General features: G+C 42.1%; 1 protein-coding gene across 9 annotated transcripts in view; it reads right to left on the bottom strand.

Moving 5' to 3' along the window:
• The window catches only part of PHACTR1 (phosphatase and actin regulator 1), a 578,071-nt gene that overhangs the window by 98,891 nt on the left and 459,902 nt on the right, over nt 1–19,278 (bottom strand). For 8 of the 9 annotated variants that reach the window (XM_050789316.1, XM_050789314.1, XM_050789313.1 and 5 more), the window contains 2 exons: nt 7,892–8,059; nt 5,548–5,754 (listed from right to left, as the gene is read on the bottom strand). In XM_050789316.1, coding sequence (XP_050645273.1) covers nt 5,548–5,754; nt 7,892–8,059 — 375 coding nt within the window. The remainder of the gene's footprint in view (nt 1–5,547; nt 5,755–7,891; nt 8,060–19,278) is intronic. The other variant, XM_050789320.1, reaches the window with a different exon arrangement.

Genomic DNA, 19,278 nt, shown 5'->3' with positions numbered 1-19,278 from the left:
AGACAGCAAAAGAGATGTCACTAGGAACCGAACCCTACGGACCTTGATCTTGGACTTTCCAGCCTCCAGAACTAAGAAAAATACATTTCTGCTGTGTAAACTACCCAATCTACATTCTTTTGTTGTGGCAGCCCAAGCAGAATAATACAACTTATAAAAACAAAGGAGCAGATTTTCTAACTTCTTAAGCAGATTAAAACATACAAAGCTAAAACACAAAGAAAGCTGATGGTTTTTTAAGATTTGGGAATAGGCTGGGTAAAGTGGCTCATTCCTGTAATCCCAGCACTTTGGGAGACAGAGGTGGGCAGATCACTTGAGCCCAGGAGTTCCAGACCAGCCTGGGCAACTTGGTGAAATTCCTTCTCTACAAAAAATACAAAAATTAGCCAGGCGTGGTGGCCTGTGCCTGTAGTTCTAGCTACTCAGGAGGCTGGGGTGGGAGGATCGCTTGTGCCTGGGAGGTGGAGGCTGCAGTGAGCTGTGATTGTGCTACTGCACTCCAGACTGGAAGACACAGTGAGACCCTGTCTCAAAAACAGAAAAGAAAAAAAAAAGGGGGGGGGGGGGGGGAGGGAATCTTGGTGGTGACAGTATAAACAAATGGTTATAAATGAGGATTCTGGAGTCAAACAAAATAGGTTCATGCTTATCTGTCACTTACTAGCTAAGTAACTATGATCAAGTCCTTTAATTTCTCCAAATTTCACGTTCATCTGTGAAAAGAGGTAATAATGATAACGGTATCAAAGAGTATGTGGTAAAGTTCTCAAAAAAGGCTAACTGCCATTATTATTACCCAAATGTGAACATCTGACTGTGAAGTCCAACTAAATTGATTTATCCTTCACTCAACTGTCATGCCAGGGCACCTGCCACAGGTACCTTATGCAGAAGGCATAGGTTATTCATGCGGCATTGAACATCTGACTTCTGAAGCCAGGATGCCATGGATAAGTGATCGATGATGACTTAAAGAGGTAGGAGACAGTGGCTTTTGCCTTCATCACCCTTTTGGGGTCATCCATCACTGCAAGGATTCCAAGAAGGATGCATTTCACTTCAGATCACATTCATTACATGACAAGCTCTGTCGGACACTGTACTTCTAGAAACAAAGGAAATGGATGCCCAACAACTCCTGGCCCCGTATCACATGCTGTTGCATAGCTGATGTTGGAGGAGGTGAGATGGAAGGAGATGTTAACAAGAAACGAAGCGGCCGGGCGCGGTGGCTCAAGCCTGTAATCCCAGCACTTTGGGAGGCCAAGACGGGTGGATCACGAGGTCAGGAGATCGAGACCATCCTGGCTAACACGGTGAAACCCCGTCTCTACTAAAAAAAAATGCAAAAAACTAGCCGGGCGAGGTGGTGGGCGCCTGTAGTCCCAGATACTCGGGAGGCTGAGGCCGGAGAATGGCATGAACCCAGGAGGCGGAGCTTGCAGTGAGCTGAGATCCGGCCACTGCACTCCAGCCTGGGCGACAGAGCGAGACTCCGTCTCAAAAAAAAAAAGAAACGAAGCAAGACAGACAGGGAGAGTGAGAGAACTTCTCTCCGCGTGGCTGATGAACAGAACAAATTTGTAAGACAAATACTCTCCAAATTAATTATGTTTTCCTGATAAAGTGGAAGCAAATGCCACAGTAGAGGTATTTCTGCATGACTTTCCCTGGCTGTGAACTTGGAAGTAGTTCCAGTTCAGGCTCGCATTTCCTCCAGCATTCTACCAGACCATTAGCCACTGTCACTCCCCATTAGTCACGCCTGGTGTCTTTCAATTGTCCTGTGTTTCCTTTCAAACATGTCAACAGCAGCAGACACTGAGAACAGACTAAAACTCATGAGTCTCAATTTACAGTTCTAGAATTCTTAGTTTATTAATTCCCTCTGACATGGCCCAGATGTCTTCAGAGCAATTAGTAAAGGAACAGGGTTAATGTAGCTACCTCATGGTGCTGCAGATTCATTATGACTGATTGCTCACTTATAAAAATTAAGCAAGTCTAATTGAGTTTAAGCCCAAAAGGATAGCACTAGATTTGCAGTCCACGAATTTCTCTACCTGTCTTGCTTTATCATGTTTAAGAGGTTACCAGGTACTACAGAGTAAGGATATTAGCTTTTTGTGTATTTTTATTCATTTGATCCAAGCTGTATAGAGGTGAAGTATACAGATAATAGAGTCTACTCTCTCAGGAAAGGACCAGGGAAGCCAGAGATGGGAGAAGCAATTGAGATATCTTCGGTCTCTCACATGTAAAGAACCCTGTAGATACCAGGCTACCTGAGCTCCTGGGCTCATAGATGAAACTCAAGTTTGCCTCCATTAATGAGATAACTAGATAAGTGAGAGGTGTTGTTAGTTAAGAAATTCTGCTGACTCTTCTTTTTGCAATGTCATATCTACTGGTCTGCTCTCTCTCTTCTCACTGATAATCAGTCAGATGCTTGTTAGCTCATATTTCAATGATTGGAGAAGCCACTACAATATTCTCCCTGGCTCAGATCAGTCCATTTAACTGATCTGACTTTGGAGTATGTGGCCCAGAGCTGGCCTCGGTGGTGGCTTCTCTGATAGGCCTTCAACCTTTCTGCTCATTCTACATGGTGATCCAAGAAGATCTCTTAAAGGTTAGTTTTTGTCATATCACTCCTCTGCTCAAAAACCTCCAAAGTCTTTTCACTGCGTAGGGATTAAAATCTAAATCTTTTTATGCCTTTTTCTAGTGGGTCCCGTCTCTCAGTATACCTCAGAATGAAGCTTCCACCCCTGTTCAGCCAACTCTTCAACGACCCAAAATATTGCCACCTCTGAGGCTTTGTCTGGGGTCTTCTTTCCTGGAATACTCTTCCCTCACTTTCTACAAATGCCATTCATGCTTGAAAAGTCAGTTCAAGCTTCAGACTTCTCTTTATCAGACTGCATTGAACTGCAAGTGTTACTGCTAACAGTAGTTATGTTAGTACTCTCTATGTGTATATATATGCATTCATTAAACCAGGGGTCCTCAACCACCCGGGCCACGAACCTGTACTGGTCTGTGGCCTATTAGGAACCGGGCCGCACAGCAGGAGGTAAGGGGCAGGTGAGTGAGCGAAGCTTCATTTGTATTTACAGCCACTCCCCATTGCTTACCATTACCTCCTGAGCTCCGCCCCCTGTCAAATCAGCAGCAGCATTAGACGAGCGCGAACCCTATTGTGAACTGCACATTCGAGGAATCCAGGTTGCCTGTTCCTTATGAAAATCTACAGGCCGGGCGCGGTGGCTCAAGCCTGTAATCCCAGCACTTTGGGAGGCCGAGGCGGGCGGATCACGAGGTCAGGAGATCGAGACCATCCTGGCTAACACGGTGAAACCCCGTCTCTACTAAGAAATACAAAAAACTAGCCGGGCGAGGTGGCGGGCGCCTGTAGTCCCAGCTACTTGGGAGGCTGAGGCCAGAGAATGGCGTGAACCCGGGAGGCGGAGCTTGCAGTGAGCTGAGATCTGGCCACTGCACTCCAGCCTGGGTGACAGAGCGAGACTCCGTCTCAAAAAAAAAAAAAAAAAAAAAAGAAAAGAAAATCTACTGCCTGACGATCTGTCACTGTCTCCCACCACCTTTACATGGGACTGTCTAGTTGCAGGAAAACAAGCTCAGGGCTCCCACAGATTCTATATTATGGTGAACTGTATAATGATTTAATTATATATTACAACGTAATAATAATAGAAATAAAGTGCAGAATAAATGTAATGCACTTGAATCATCCCGAACTAATCTCTCCACTCCACCTCTGGTCGGTAGAAAAATGGTCTTCCACAAAACTGGTCCTTGGTGCCAAAAAGGTTGGGGACAGCTGCATTAAACTGTTATATATTCCTATCTACTTTGATACTTATTACAGCATTCCGCCTATTGTAGATATGCTGAATAAATATGTATTAATGTAGGGGCTTATTTTGTACAATGTTTAATCTTTCTTAAGGGAAATTTGACATCAAAGCCTTAAAGGGTGCATAATCTTTGACTCAACAGTTCTTATTTTAGAAACAAATTAAAGAAAACTCAGAACAGCTTATGAAGATATATGCAGGCTGTTGCAGTTGTTTGCTGTTGTGGTTTAACGATAAGGAAGATGGAAAAGCCTTAAGGGGTCAGTCAAGTAAACCCTGATCCATCCAAGCAGCTAATAAAATCATGTCGTGGAATACTTACTAACATGAAAATCACTTTACAACATATCATCAAGTGCAAAAAGCAGGTGACAAAACAATACGTACAGCAACATTCAATTTTTATTCAATAGACAGACAGATGGACAGTGGATATTCCCTAGAAGCAGACCTATGGGACCTTTTCTCCTTTGTAGTTTTCTGTGAATTTCAATTTTTGGACACCGGACTAAAGTGTTATTGATGTGTTAGACGGTTCCGTTAGATGGAAATTTGCTCTTTCAAGCCATACACATCTGACATGGATGGACATATACATTAATAGATTCGTTTGACATGAGCTTATGTCTAAGATGGACTCTTATAGAACTCAGTATCACGTGAAAGACAGCCTGCTATGGAAACAACATTAGCCAAACTCGGAGTTGAGAAACATAGCATCGATTGTGCCTCTATTACAGAATTCCTGTCAGCCTTGGAAGTCACTTATTTTTCTTGAACCTCAGTGTTTTTCCTATAAGATAGGTGAATATTTTTCCCTAATTCCGCCCCCATTACATGTTACCAAATGGTATAGTGATGACCTAGGTATTATTTGTCAAAATACCGAACACTTTTTAAAAAGGCAGTCAGTCAGCATCAGGTGAAACTACTATCAAAGTTAGAGAAATGACCCTCTGAAATCTTTTAATCTCTGATTATACCACAGCCTTAAATCGCAAAGTGGTATCTAATTCATGTGCCAAAGTGCAGTGAAGTACAGTTTCACTGAGTGCTCAATTTAATACCTGCGGATACATTCATTAAGTAACACTTCAAAAACACTGCAAAGTATGCGTGCAATCATTTTAGGACAACATTGCTAGGCTTACTCTTCTTTTAAAAGTATTTACCACATAATTTGCAGATTGTCTTTTTTTTTTTTTTCCCCTAAGAGAACAGAACTGACATGAATTTTAATAGGAGAAATACACTAGGCTTCAGGTCAATAACTTAAAGACAAAAAATTTAAAACCTTGACAAACTCATATGAAGAAGGCACTATTCTTCATCTTTGCAAAAATGTTGACATTGAATCGACTTCACCTGGATGAGCAAACAATCTTGAATCAGTCACTTAAATACAATGTACACATTTACAGATACACATGACTGAAAGCTCTTGGCATAGGCCTGGTAGGTGGATATCAAATGCTGCTTGACACAAAAACACAAACCCTGGTCATGACTGCAGATATCAAGACACACACAGAAACACCCAAACATCCCACAGGGCAACCTCCCCAGAGAGCTGCCTTCAGGCCTCAGTTAAAAGAACAAGAGAAAAAGAAAATCCCTTGAAGGGAAGGAGGGACTGCTTGCCCCAGAAGACGTGTGCACTCACCTGTTAAGTGGTTGGCAATCCTGGTAGTGGGTTTGGGAGGCAGGGCCGGGGGCTGCTTGAGAAGGGGCAGCTGCTTCACTGGGGTCTCTTCATGGTCTCCAGGGAAAGCAGCAGGTTTTTTGGGGGGCAGTAGCAGGACTGGTTTGGCTGAAGGATCTTGGGACAGAAGGACTCCAGATTCACTGGCAGAGGGACTCTCTTCAGACACTGAGGGGACAACCACATGATACACAGGAGACATTACACAAACGCAGTGCAGGTGGGGCCAGCGGAGAACACAGGACAGGGACTCGGGTTGGCAACACAGCAGAGCACTGATGCTTCAGGCCGCCGCGCATGTGTAGAGAGCTACAGCAAGGACACCAGAAATCCAGTGAAGCAGGAGGGACAGATAGAGGAGGCAGAGGAAAAGAGAGAGAGGAGGCAGAGGAAAAGAGAGGGTGGAGGCAGGAAGAGCAACAGGGAGAAAGAGGAGGATGTTTTCTCAAACCATCGAACACTTCACCATTTCAAACTCAGCATTGGTCATACAAATCCTACGCATGCTCTAAGATGTGACTCATGGAGCATAGTAGGAATCACCAGGGTGGCCAGTGCAGAAGGCCCAGGGTGCAGAGCCCCTCTAAACCAAACCAGAACTGAATGCCAGCACCCTCGCTGGGGCCTGCTTGCCCTTGGCTGAGGGGCAAGAGGGAGTGGGTTCAAACAAGTGGAGGGGCTCAGTTTTGTCCACTGGGTCCGCTCTGTCTCTGCTCTCAGATCTGCAACACTGGGTACAGATGACAGCCTGGAATGCTGACATCACACAGGCTGCACCCCCAGGCGCTGGACGGCTGCTCCTCCAGGTTCTGGGGTGCCCGGCACTGAGCAGCAGCCTCTTAGCCCAAATTCTGTAGTTTTAGCAACAGCATCCTGCCCCTGCCAGCTCCTGTAAACTTTGACGAGGCAGAACATGCTTTAAGTCAACCTTTTAATCTTCCACTTTCCTCTCTCTTCTTGCTCACCACAACGTTAGTTTTCTTTTGTCAATTCCTCCATTTCTCTTTGCACTGCATTGGACCTGCCTCTTCCTTTCCTTCATGGGGGAACCCCTGACTGGCTTTCATGAAGAGCTGTCATTGGGTGGTGGCACACACCTTCCTACCATGCAGGTAGCTTGGCTGATGACAGAGTGAAGCTCTGTGATTTTGCTGGAATGACAGATGTTTACTATAACAATCAAATCCACCTGACTTCAATGTCACAAGGACGCCTGGATTATTTTTTTAAATGCACAGCTTTCACTGGGAAACCCTCCCTGGGGTAGGAGGGTGTAACTCCGCTGCATCTCCTCTCACCTCCCGCCACAGCCTCAGTGAGAAAGCCTGTAAGGGACTCCTCCCCTCCCCAACCTCCTTCCTCCTCCCTGATCAGGTGTTCTGTGCGGCACCAAAGCCCTGCACAAATTCCTCATGAGCACTATATTCTCCTGTCTCAGGGAAACTATTATTATCAATGCGGCACACAGTGATGGAGCAGTGACTCGCCAGGTCCCACGGCGAAGCATGGGAATTAACCCTGTGAAACCCCATCCCTCCCACCGTCCCACGTGACTGCCTGTGGATGTGGATTTTGCACATGATGAGGAGAAATGCCTTCTACCTATACGCTGGATATTGCAAGAGGTTCCTCCTCCCAGACTCATCTCCTGACAACAAGTACCACTGCTCCCTAGCTGTCAGGAGGGACCTATTTTGGGGCAAATTAGGACCAGTCTGCAAACCTTCTGAGAAAATGAGTATTGGCCACTCAGCCACCTTTGGACCAAAGAAGGAGATGACAGTCAGATGGCGTCAAAAATCAGCTATCGGCAGGATACAATTCAATCAGTAAATTATATACAATTTAATTGACAATTAAATTAATTGACTATATCCAGTAAATTGATACAAGTATTATCTGGCATACTGGGACGAAGACTAAAGGACCTTTCAAACAGAAGAATTAGATATGTATCATATAGAAATGTAGGATTCCTCAGCTTTATCTTAACAGAGATGAGTGTTAAAAAACAAAATAATAATATTTTAAATCATTAATGTTACAAAAATAAGCCATATCTTCTTTAAAGAGATGAAGGTAATAAAGAGTTTTTTTAAACACTGTAGAATAATAAGTGTAAATATATTCCATTTTTAAAAATACTCAGTATGTACTAAAAGCTAATCTGTTTTACTAAATTTCCAGATCCTTATGCTCAGGATAGTCCAAAATAGAATTCCAAGTCCAGCCAGGCCAAAGATCCCTGGTGTGTGGCTGGACTCGGTGTCCGGGACCTGCTCTACAATCCTGCCAGGGGCATTACCTGGCCCATCCATGATGTCTGACGGTTGGAGCACCTCATATGAGCAGGGATCCCGGGGCATTGGGACTGGCTCCATTTCGGACAGCGCAGGCAGAGACAGCTGGCTGGAGCTCAGGGACTGCCCATTTTCTAGGGAGTCCTCTTCATTGGATATGGAAAGTTCCCCATCTGTCAGAGAGAAAAGGAGATTGCAGAGTTAGACTAGGTCTGCCTTTCAAGAAGGAGTGACACTTATTGCCTGCTGAGTCTAGATGCTGCTGAACAATCCCTATCAAGGTCAGCCTCTAAAACCAACATCTGTTCTTTTGCTTTTAAGACATTTAGTTGATCGTTAGAGATATGTTGTCTAATCATCAGGGCAACAATTTCCAATAGTCTTCAGCATTTTGCCTATTTTCTCTCTTTCTAACCTGAATCCATCACATTTTCTATGTTTTTGTTTGTTTGTTTGTTTGTTTTTGGTTTTTGTTTTTTTTGAGACAGAGTTTCACTCTTATTGCCCAAGCTGGAGTGCAATGGCATGATCTTGGCTCACTGCAACCTTTGCCTTCCAGGTTCAAGCAATTCTCCTGCCTCAGCCTCCTGAGTAGCTGAGATTACAGGCATGCACCACCACACCCGGCTAATTTTGTATCTTTAGTAGAGACGGGGTTTCTCCATGTTGGTCAGGCTGATCTCAAACTCCCCACCTCAGGTGATCCGCCCCCCTGGGCCTCCCAAAGTGCTGGGATTACAGGCGTGAGCCACCGTGCCTGGCCATTTTCTATGTATTTTTAAAAATAAAAAGTAAATTAACAATTTTTTTTTCTCATAATTTCTAAAAACTTGGGAAAAAACTCAGCAGGCCTCAGGGATTGGAAGACCAGGATTGGGAATTCTTACTTGAGGGAGCAAAGGGCTTCACGTCACTCAACAGGCACCAAGGTCCTAGGAAAAACTCATCCCCTCTTCTGTTTGCCTCCACCCTCGTCCAATTTCTCTACTTGGGTAAAGGATTAGGACAGCTCTCATCTGCACCTAACAGGCTGCGGCCCCCCAGGGATGCTGGGAAGTGCCAGAATTCTCCCGGCATCGACCACCAATCATGCCGCGTAGCGTAAACTTTGATGTTGCTTAAAGCTCAGCAAAACAAGGACCACGGTGCAGGATCAAAGGCTCCCACACAATGGCCATTTGTCAAATCAAAATTCCCCCCGTGTGATTTCATCCTAGCCCAGGGGAGTCTTAGATAACTAGACATTAAAGTCAAATTAATTTTTAAAGAGGACTGAAAGCTGTTCCATCGAGATGAATAAACACCAGATGAAAGACTAAGTTCTGCCGAGTCAGAAACACAGAAAGCAGCAGAGCAATTACCTGACTTAAAACCAGAAGCAAGATGACGACTCGTAGAAAAGAAACAGTGAAGTGACTCCAAGGTGATTCTTGGGTAAACAATCCTTTCCTTTTGCTATGTTCCACCTCTAGTTTAATTTTATATATCAGTGATCTACAGTGGCACCGAATCCCTCCATGGTCCACCCCCCATTAGAGTCGGTCCAGTGAATATCTGTTTAACAGAGTAATCAACAAATCAAAAGGCCGGAAATAGCATATGATTCAAGGGCATATGGTGTTTGACCTGAATCTTCTATAAGCATAGAAAAAATATAATGAATGCCAAAAAAAAAAAAAAAAAACCATCTGAAGCTGACAGTGTAAAAGCACTAGCATTTGAAGAGTGTGTGTGTGTTTTTTTCTTTTTTAAATTCAGCTTTTTTCTATGCCCAAAATGGTAGTAAAAGTTATTATAATTGGGATCAATAATATGATGATTACTCATTAATAAGAAAGCAAAAGCAGTGCAGACTGTAAGCCCATGCAATGGAAACCACACAGATGAACTGGAAGTCTCTGGGATGGGAAGGGCTAAGCGTCAGTATGTTGCTATCCCACCATGGATGCTCCCCAGTCTTCTTAACGTGCCTTTATGTAGCATGTTCAAACAGATGCCGTGGGAAGTAGCTCTGTTTCAATTTCCCAGTTGGTGGAATAATGATGCAGCTGCCATTCAGCCTAACACATCTCTAGGAAACCACTTTGATTCTTGATGTTCTGAGTATAATAAAAGTCCTGGATGAGACAACCAGAGGGGACAGAGGTCTCAGGGCTCTTGCCAAGTTCTGCTTCTTTGGGAGAAGGATGCAATCGAATGATTGCCATACATTTTAATAGTTAAAAGTATCAGAGAAGCAACATTAGAAAAAAGAGATGCAACTGCAGTCGGATGACTGTAGATTCTCTCCATGAATCCTGGGCTTTGCCGGTAACAGAGAAGCAATATTGCTCGCTCCTCTTGGGACATATTAACTCTTGAAAAATTGGGCTCTCTATAGATTAAAAATAATGTTGTCAAATCACAAAGGCCCAAACCACTTTGGAGAGGAAATAATCTTGGGAATTCCATTGTTATAATTGCTAAATATACATTTCCTTTGAAAAAGTAAAAACAGGAGAAGAAGGTGTAAGACGCTGATCATATCACCACCCTACCTAACAGAAACAGTTTCCTCTTTTTGCACATATTTTTCAAGATTGTAATCCTACTGTGAGCCAAATTTTGTGTCTTTCTTCCCCCATACTATTATAAACAGAACGATCATCTTAATGATTCTACTGGATGATTATGTATCGATATTTACTTGGCTAGCTCCCATTTGGTTGGTCACAAAGGGATAGATTTATGCTATTATGAAAAAAATGCAATGAGGACCATCATCCTACATGCAATTTTTCTGCAATTAGAATTCTCCCCCATTAGGATAAATTCCAGTAAATGAAATTTTCATGTATTACTATTCCAATGTCGAGTGACACATACATGGATCTTGTGAAATTGTTTTATTAAAGGATTTTCCAATTTACACAATTAGAAGAAATGTACAGACCATACACATTGTTTAGCTTTTGGCAATTTCTTCAACATTAATATTGACAACCATGTTCTGTCTGTCTCTATCTATCTATCTATCTATCTATCTATCTATCTATCTATCTATCTATACCTATCTACCTACCTATCTATCAACCACCCATCCATCCATATATGTATATATGTAGCTAGTAGAAATAAATGAAAATCATTCAATAAGTACAAATTCATTATTAATATCATTTATGACCAAGGTGGGTAGCAACAAAAGTAAAAACTATTTGACTTGGATTTATTTAAGGATGGAATAATACTGCCACTTTTAAGTAATATTTTAAATTTTTTATTATGACATTTTCAAACACACACACACACACGAAACATTAATGTAATGGACCGTATATACCCATCATTAAGCTAAGGAATGATCTGGGAATTCCTAATGCTTGGTAATTCCAAGTGTTATGAATTTGAAGACTAGTCTCTCCATGTCCTGCTAGTATTTATCAGTACTGGGTTTTTTTGTTGTTGTTATTGTTGTTGCTGTTTGTTTGATACAGGGTCTCACTCTGTTGCCCAGGCTGGAGTGCAGTGGCATGAACATGGCTCACTGTAGCTTCCATCTCCCAGGCTCCAGCGATACTCTCACCTCAGCCCCAAGAATAGCTGGGACCACAGGCCCACACCACCGTGCCCCACTAATTTTTATATTTTTTGTAGAGACAGGGTTTCGCCATGTTGCCCAGCCTGGTCTGGAACTCCTGGACTCAAGCGATCCACCCACCTCGGCCTCCCAAAGTGCTGGGATTACAGGTGTGAGCCACTGCGTCCAGCCTACCGATAATGTTTATTAGCATCTTTACCAGCATTTAAAAATTCATATTATTAAAAAAAACCTCCCCAGGAAGAATGCAACTTGCCCGACTAAGGTGAGGCTTAGGCATTTTTTGTATCCCCATCTAGCTAGGTCATCACCATCTTGTTAGTGTGGATGAGACAGTGTTCACTGAGTGTTGGAAATTATGCTGATGTTTTACATAACCTTCTAAAGTTATCTGTGATAATGGCTTTGAAAAATGGTACGCAATAACCTCCAATCATGAACTGCTTCCTACTAGAATTAGTAAAATGCACACAGCAGGAAGAAAGAAGGCAGGACAAGACATGGGTTAAGGCAGTGGTTCTCAAACTGTAGCTGGCATAGCAACCCGCTGGAAGCTATTAAAACACAGATTGCTGGGCTCCACCCCCAGAGTTTCTGACCTAGTAGTTTCTGGGTGAGACTCAAGAATGTGCACATCTAACAAGTCCTTGGGTGATGTTAGTGCTCCTTTTGTTGGTCAGGGTTCCACACTTTGAGAAAACACTGAATTAAGGATAAAGAGTCAAGGAGCCAAGAGAAACTGCAATGTAATTGTGCCTCATCCTGATGAGGTTTAGGGCAGGAAATGCTGGCTGTGTGGCTAACATGGGACAGAGAGTATGAGGAAGCAGGAGGTTGCATTGTCTAACCGTGGATCATGAATATGAATTTGGCACAAAGGACAATGGGGCCGGAGAGAGCAGAAGTGGAAAAGAAAAATGTGTTTCAGAGGCAGACATGTCTAACAAGGTAGAAGCAGGTTACAGAAGCAGCAGAGAATAGTATGCAGACGTCAGTGTAGGTCAATGTCATAAATTTTAAATCATGAGACATAGAAAGCAATGGATCTAAGATACAGAACTGGCCACCAAGATTGTGCCAGCCTTACTCTCCTTTTCTGGTGAAGCATAAGAAACCAAGATGTTAGGAGAGTCAAAGTTAACACCAAATGAGAGAGAGTGAACAAAATATTTCAATAGACAAACATCTGTTGATGACAACGTGCATCATGTATCAGAAACCTCCAACCCCCCACAACGACCTCACGGAGAAGCCAGAGGTTTGCTGTTAGCTCATTATGATACTCATAGAAACAACTGCCCAGTAGGCTGCTGCCAGGGCCCTGGAGCTTACCCACACCCCAGCCTGCCTCTCCTCCCATAAGTGAGGCGTGAGTCAAACACCTCAAATGGATCTTGTCCAAATGGCTTAAAAGAATGGTTTGTTGCTACGTTATTGTTCTTTGTTTTGCTTTAGGGACACTCCCTGGTTTTGGGGTGATCAATATCAACTTCTGCTCAATTACATTTTCTCAAAGCTCATGGTTAACTGAAGTTGTTTTTTATAGATGACTGTCACTATGGAGAATGGGTGACAGGAATTCTTTCAGGCTCTCATGTAACAAAAGTTTCTATTTAAAAATAGATATAAAAATCTGATACGTGTATATACACACACACACACATATATACATACATACATATATGTGTGTGCATGTCTGTGTGTGTGTGTATATATACATACATATATATATATATATAGAGAGAGAGAGAGAGAGAGAGAGAGAGAAACAGACAGATAGACAAACAGACAGTGTCTTGCACTCAGGGTCTTGCTCCATCACCCAGGCTGGAGTGCAGACTCTACCTCCTAGGTTCAAGTGATCCTCCCACTTCAGCCTCCCAAGTAGCTGGGACTACAGGTGCACACTACCATGCCTGGCTAATTTTTCTTTTTTTTTTTTAGAGATGGGTTCTTGCTATGTTGCCAAGGCTGGTCTTGAACTCCTGGGCTCAAGTGATCTTCCTGCCTCGGTCTCCCAAAGTGCTGAAATTACAGGCATGAGCCACCGTATCTGGTAAAATATTGTATGAAGGAAGGACATTTTGTTCTGAAAAGGCTCAGGGTTCAGGACCCTCTGGAGTTTAGGATTTTTAGAAGTGTCAACTCTAATTCTGAAAAACAAAAGTACATTAATGAATGTAAGCTCACCACTAAATCTGATTTTCTATGATATGAATTATGGTTTATATTTTTGAAAACCCATGTTTAAAATGTATCTCTAGTGAGCTAAGACATCCTTATTTAATAAATAACCATTGAATATGACTATGAAGAATTGCTTTATATCTATATATTGAACCAATATGGCAATACATTTCATACAGATCCAAAAACTGAAAATAAAATTTTAAAACCAGAATAAAAAAGCAGGAAAAATAGAATAGTAGAAACAAATATATATATATATATATATATATATATATATATTATTTATTTATTTATTTATTTATTTGGGTTGTTCAAGAGGGAAGCCAGATGGATAGTTATGACTTCCTCATAAAACTTTTTGATTTTTAATTTGCAAAAGGAAATGCTGTACACCAGATAGAAGAACAAAAGCAGCACAATGGAAACATATGTGCTACACAGAACTAATAAAAGAACAAACTCTTCCAAGTAGGAACAGTATTTGTTCTGGTAAATAAAAAATCAAGTCCCAGGTGCTACTTGTAAAGTGCAAAACCTTGCTAGGAATTAGAGAAATGCAAATGAAATGACCATGTGAGTCATGTGGATGCATGAAATTGTGTTTGAAATAATGTCAACTACAAAAGCAGGAATGGAGGACAGTATGCATATGTGGATTACAATGACATGAAAATGAAATATGTGTGCAGGTTGGCAAAGCTCTGAAGTGAATCTGGCATGATGTAGAACTTAATGATCATTCACTTTTTTTCCCCTGCAAGATGCTTACACTTATTTTTAAAAATACAAAAACAATTGCATGCTGCCGTGTTGCATTCAAACAATAATAGTTTGGTTAGAGGGGAAACCCATTCCTCATTCCTCTGGTTTCTACTCGGAGACATTTTCCCCACGGCTCCTGATGCTTGCTTACCCTCTTGCCCCTCTCCACTGCTGCCTCTTGCTGGGTATAAGCACTGGCCCCTGTGTCTCCACTGTGGGAGCCAATCCATCCTTTCCCTCCTGCCCTGGACCCGTGTTGATTCCAGATTCAGACTTTCCCAGTTGGGGGGTTGATTCCAGGTCAAGGCTGGGGGAGGAGCATGATCAGACCCATCAATGACTTCCTCCAGCCCAGCTTTTGCCAGTGATAAAGGAGATCCCCTACTTTGATCTCCCATTTGTCTTATTTCTCACATGGTTCAGAAACTCAGAGACAGAAGAAGAGTGCTAATAGAGGGCCCCTCAAATCCTTAACAGTCTGGAGACTCAAGGGAAGAGAATGCTTTTTCCACCTCAGGTAAAAAGAAATTGAAGGAGGCATTGACAGGTGATAGAAAGGATGGTGTTAGAAACCATGCTCTCCTGGGGGGCCTGCTAACCTCAGTTAACAGAGGTGTGCTGATGAGCGGCTCTAATTTATTCTCAGGAGAGACAGGTGGGGTGAAGTGCAGTTGCAGTGGAAAGGAGCCCTTTTTTCAGAGCACAGGGAGAGCCCTGTTATCATCCTGGCCATCACTAGGTTGCAACAAGCCACTTAACTTCTGGGAACCTTAGTGTCTGCTCCTTGAAAAGAAAAGGACTGTGTTGGATGATGCCTGACTTCCTTGCAGATCAAAGTATTCTCTAGGGCTGGAAGAGACAAGAAAAAGCGCCCCCACCCAAACTTGCAAATCATCCTGAAATATCAGATGAGCTAACACAGCACAACATTTTATATTCAGGTTTTCTTTTTCTTGTCTGACATACTGTTTAGACCTATTACAGCAAGAACTAGAAAGTAAATGAATGAATTTCTGCTTTATTGTTGGCTAAATAAAATTTTATATTTTTACTTTTTAAAAACTTGTAAGTAAAGTTTTCACATAGATCTAGAAATCTGTGCTCTGCACAAAAAGCCTCTGTACACAGTAGAGAGACAGGGAGGAAGAAATGAAAGGAGAAGGAAACATTGCTGGAGCATATTCGGTGTCCAGCATTATGGTGGACTTTTTATATATGATAGTAATAATAACAACCTCTGAAACAATATTTCAGAGAACTTACTATGTGCCAGGCTATGTTTACTTTTTCCTTCCTTCCTTCCTTCCTTCCTTCCTTCCTTCCTTCCTTCCTTCCTTCCTTCCTTCCTTCCTTCCTTCCTTCCTTCCTTCCTTCTTTCCACTCATCCATCCTATGAAGTTAGTACCAAAATCACTCTTATTGTTTAGAGAAAAGTGAACATTAGAAAGTTAAATAACTTGTGTGAAGTCCCTAGCTCAGTAGATGCTGAACTAGTACTATATGGTGAGAGAGAGAGAGAAAGAAAGAGAGAGAGAGAGAGAGAGAATGTGATTTAACTTAAAACGACTTATTTGGAAATTCTAATTCCTTAAGGATGGCAAGAACAATATAGAATCCTTTATAAATAAGACATGTACTTGTCATTAACAAAACTCAAACTCTCTTAACTGTTAGTCCTTGTAGCAGAGGATAATGAACATCATGAAACCATGACGACATTTATGCTTCCATTGTAAAGAAACATTATGTAAGTGAAGTGCCATGTGACAATTTTAGACTAAAAATGATAAGAAGAATTAGCTACACTGCATCTTTTTTGGTAATGCAAATGTGTTGAATTTACACATGCATGCTTGCAAAAATTCAAACACATTTTAATTTACTGATGATCACCTATGGCTATAGTTAGCAAAATAAAAAAGTCGAGCCACCTTATGTTAAAGCAAATAATTATCCTTGTGAAGACACAGAAGAGGAGCCTAACGCAAGCATTTGCTAATTGCCTTTTCTCTCTGAGACAAGAGCTGCTGTTCAGCAAATTCTGTGTTCCCATTTTAGCTTCCCAGACATGTCCTTTGTGCATCTCAAATGGAAAGTCTAAGGTGCTTCCCACACAAGTGTCATTCTGGTGTTAGTGGTCCTAACATTAGTGAGGCTGAAATAGAGACTTCGTCTTATGTACTTTTTTGACATTGATATATGTTTTCTATGTGACTAGAAAAAAAATCCACTCATTAAGGGGCATAGCCATTGTTTTGTATCTCAGAGAGGTGTCGTTTTAGCAACAAGATGCAGAGCTTTGAAAAAGCTTCCGTTAATCCCAATGACCTTTTAGATCACTGTAATCGAAGCTACCAATTGCCCTGATAGTCAGTAAAATACTGTAAAATGACGTGTTGAATAACAGTTAATTAAGTAATAATTTATTTAAGGATTAAGGATTTCCTCGATGGATTAAAAGCTCTAAGCCTAAGAAACTGGAAATGTTTCTGTGGCATTTGTCGATCTCTGTTGGAGATATTTTCTCCAGTTTGCCTGAGTTTAGGGAGTTGGTGTGATTACATGGTGCCATAGTTGTCATTTTAAAGAATTTTAAATGTAGAGCATAGAAAGCAATATATTCTTATTAAATGTTGCCTATTTACTAATGAGTGTTACTATAATTTGATGCTTGGGTGGTTAAAAAGACTTGAGAGTCTTACCTGGAAAAAAACCAAAAAACAAAAAACTAAGTCAGTGCAAAAGTAATTGCAATTTTTGTCATGACTTTTACTTAAAGCTGCAATTATATTTGTACCAACCGAATACATTAGCTATTTGGCATTTCTGGAGTTTTCCAAGTGAGGAAAAGTCATTTTGTGTGTGTGTGTACGTGTTTAAAAGTCTCTGTGCACTGTCAGGATTTGAGGCAGACGCTGTAGGGTTCTGTAGGACCAGGGAACCTGTATTTTCAGAATCCACAAGTCAGAGAATCTTTCAGTTTTTTACCCCTACCTGCAGCCAAGTCTTTGGATTATTCTGACGAGTATATATGCAAGAACAATCTTGCAAGAGCCATGATGTTCTTTTCTGTCTCATGCAGGCATCTCACGAAATCCTTCTGAATCCAACTACCTTGAAAAGCTGTGCAAAATTTATTTTCATTCTCAGAATTTAATTGATTCTCTGTTACTTGGAGTGGATATTTTCACACATGGAATGAAATGGTACCTGTTTTTGTACTCAAAGGATCTTCTTGCTTTTTGTTATTGTGGTTATTGTTCTGAGTTTAATATCCTATTTTGATTTTAATAGGCTTTTCCTCTTGCTGAGAAGCCTTTGCCTAAAACATTAAATAGGTGAGATGCAATGACTTTCCATCACAAGAGAGGCAAAGACATTGACCCCGGGTAGCTTGTTTCAGCTGCACTTCCCTGGAGCTGTGTCCTGCTGAATTTATTAGTATCTGCTGCCACTGACTGCATCTCATGGTCAATAAACCATGGCTCATGTGGAGTCTGGGCTGCTTCCCCTGCCTTCAGCCTCCTGGTAACCTGAGCGCCTCATTACATGGAATTGTGTGGTGCCTGTCTCCCAGGTATGGTTATGCCTCCTCAGCAGTCTGCACGCCAAGTGCATTGGTTCTCAGATGATGTATCCTCATGAACTATCAGGGCTCTGACCACTATTTCCAAATAATGACTCTGACTCCAAGGTTTGTAGCTGAAAGAGGAGTTACCATCTTGCTATTTCTGGGCATTTTGATATAAAAAATGCAACTGGGGCACAGATTGAATAGAAAATGAACACAATGTCACAGTTTCTCTCTTATGGAATATGATAGTCTGAATCTCACAGAATCAATCATTGTGCAAGGGGCCTCTTTCATCATTAATAGGGTAGCCCAACTGAGCCTAGCATTCAAGATTTTAGAAAAGGCTAGAGTTGGCTGGGCGCGGTGGCTCACACCTGTAATCCTAGCACTTTCGGAGGCCGAGGTGAGCGGATCATCTGAGGTCAGGAGTTCAAGACCAGCCTTGCCAACATGATGAAACCCCATCTCTACTAAAAATACAAAAATTAGCTGGGTGTGTTGGCACATGCCTGTAATCCCAGATACTTGGGAAGCTGAGGCAGGAGAATTGATTGAACCACGGAGGTAGTGGTTGCAGTGAGCCCAGATTGTGCTATTGCACTCCAGCCTGGGCAACAAGAATGAAACTCCATCTAAAAAAAAAAAAAAAAAGTGGCTAGAGTTGGGGGAGGGAAATTATAGGGGATGGCCATTTCAAAATTTGCACAGCTCTGTTTCTGTAAGCTGGGCTCTCAAATAGGACATTCACTAGATACATGTAGTGGTATTCAACTTCATTAAAATTGAATAAAATTCACAAAGCAGTTCCTCAATCAGAGTAACCACGTTTTAAGTGCTCCACCACCACACATAGCTAGAGGCGACTGCATTGGTCGACGCAGATGACAGAACATTTCTGTTCCAGTTGAAAGTTCTACGGGACAGCATCGCTCAAGGTAGACTTGAAAATCACAACCATGGGACTTACGTGTATGCAAAAGTCAATCCGTTTCTGGAACACAGAGGTTAAAATGATGCTGCTACACTGATCTCCACCATAACGAGTGTCTGGCTCAGTGTACTGTAGTCCTATTAGAGAAATGGCAGTTGTGGGAAACCTGGAGTGCTGGGATGGGGGATGAGCTCCAGGGCACACATGGACAGTGGGAGTCCTGAGAGCAGTGAGACAGAACTACAGAGGCAGACGTGGCCCTTGGAGGAGTCCTGAGCCTTCAGTGGATCTCGGTTCTACCTGAGCAGAAGTGAGGTGGGGTGGGGATTGTGAAGAGGGCTTGAGAAAAGTATCA

The sequence above is a fragment of the Macaca thibetana genome, chromosome 4 (genome assembly GCF_024542745.1).
Source record: "Macaca thibetana thibetana isolate TM-01 chromosome 4, ASM2454274v1, whole genome shotgun sequence".
NCBI classification, from domain to species: domain Eukaryota; kingdom Metazoa; phylum Chordata; class Mammalia; order Primates; family Cercopithecidae; genus Macaca; species Macaca thibetana.
The sequence above is the reverse complement of the archived record's forward strand: the minus strand, read 5'-3'. Positions and strand labels throughout refer to the sequence as shown.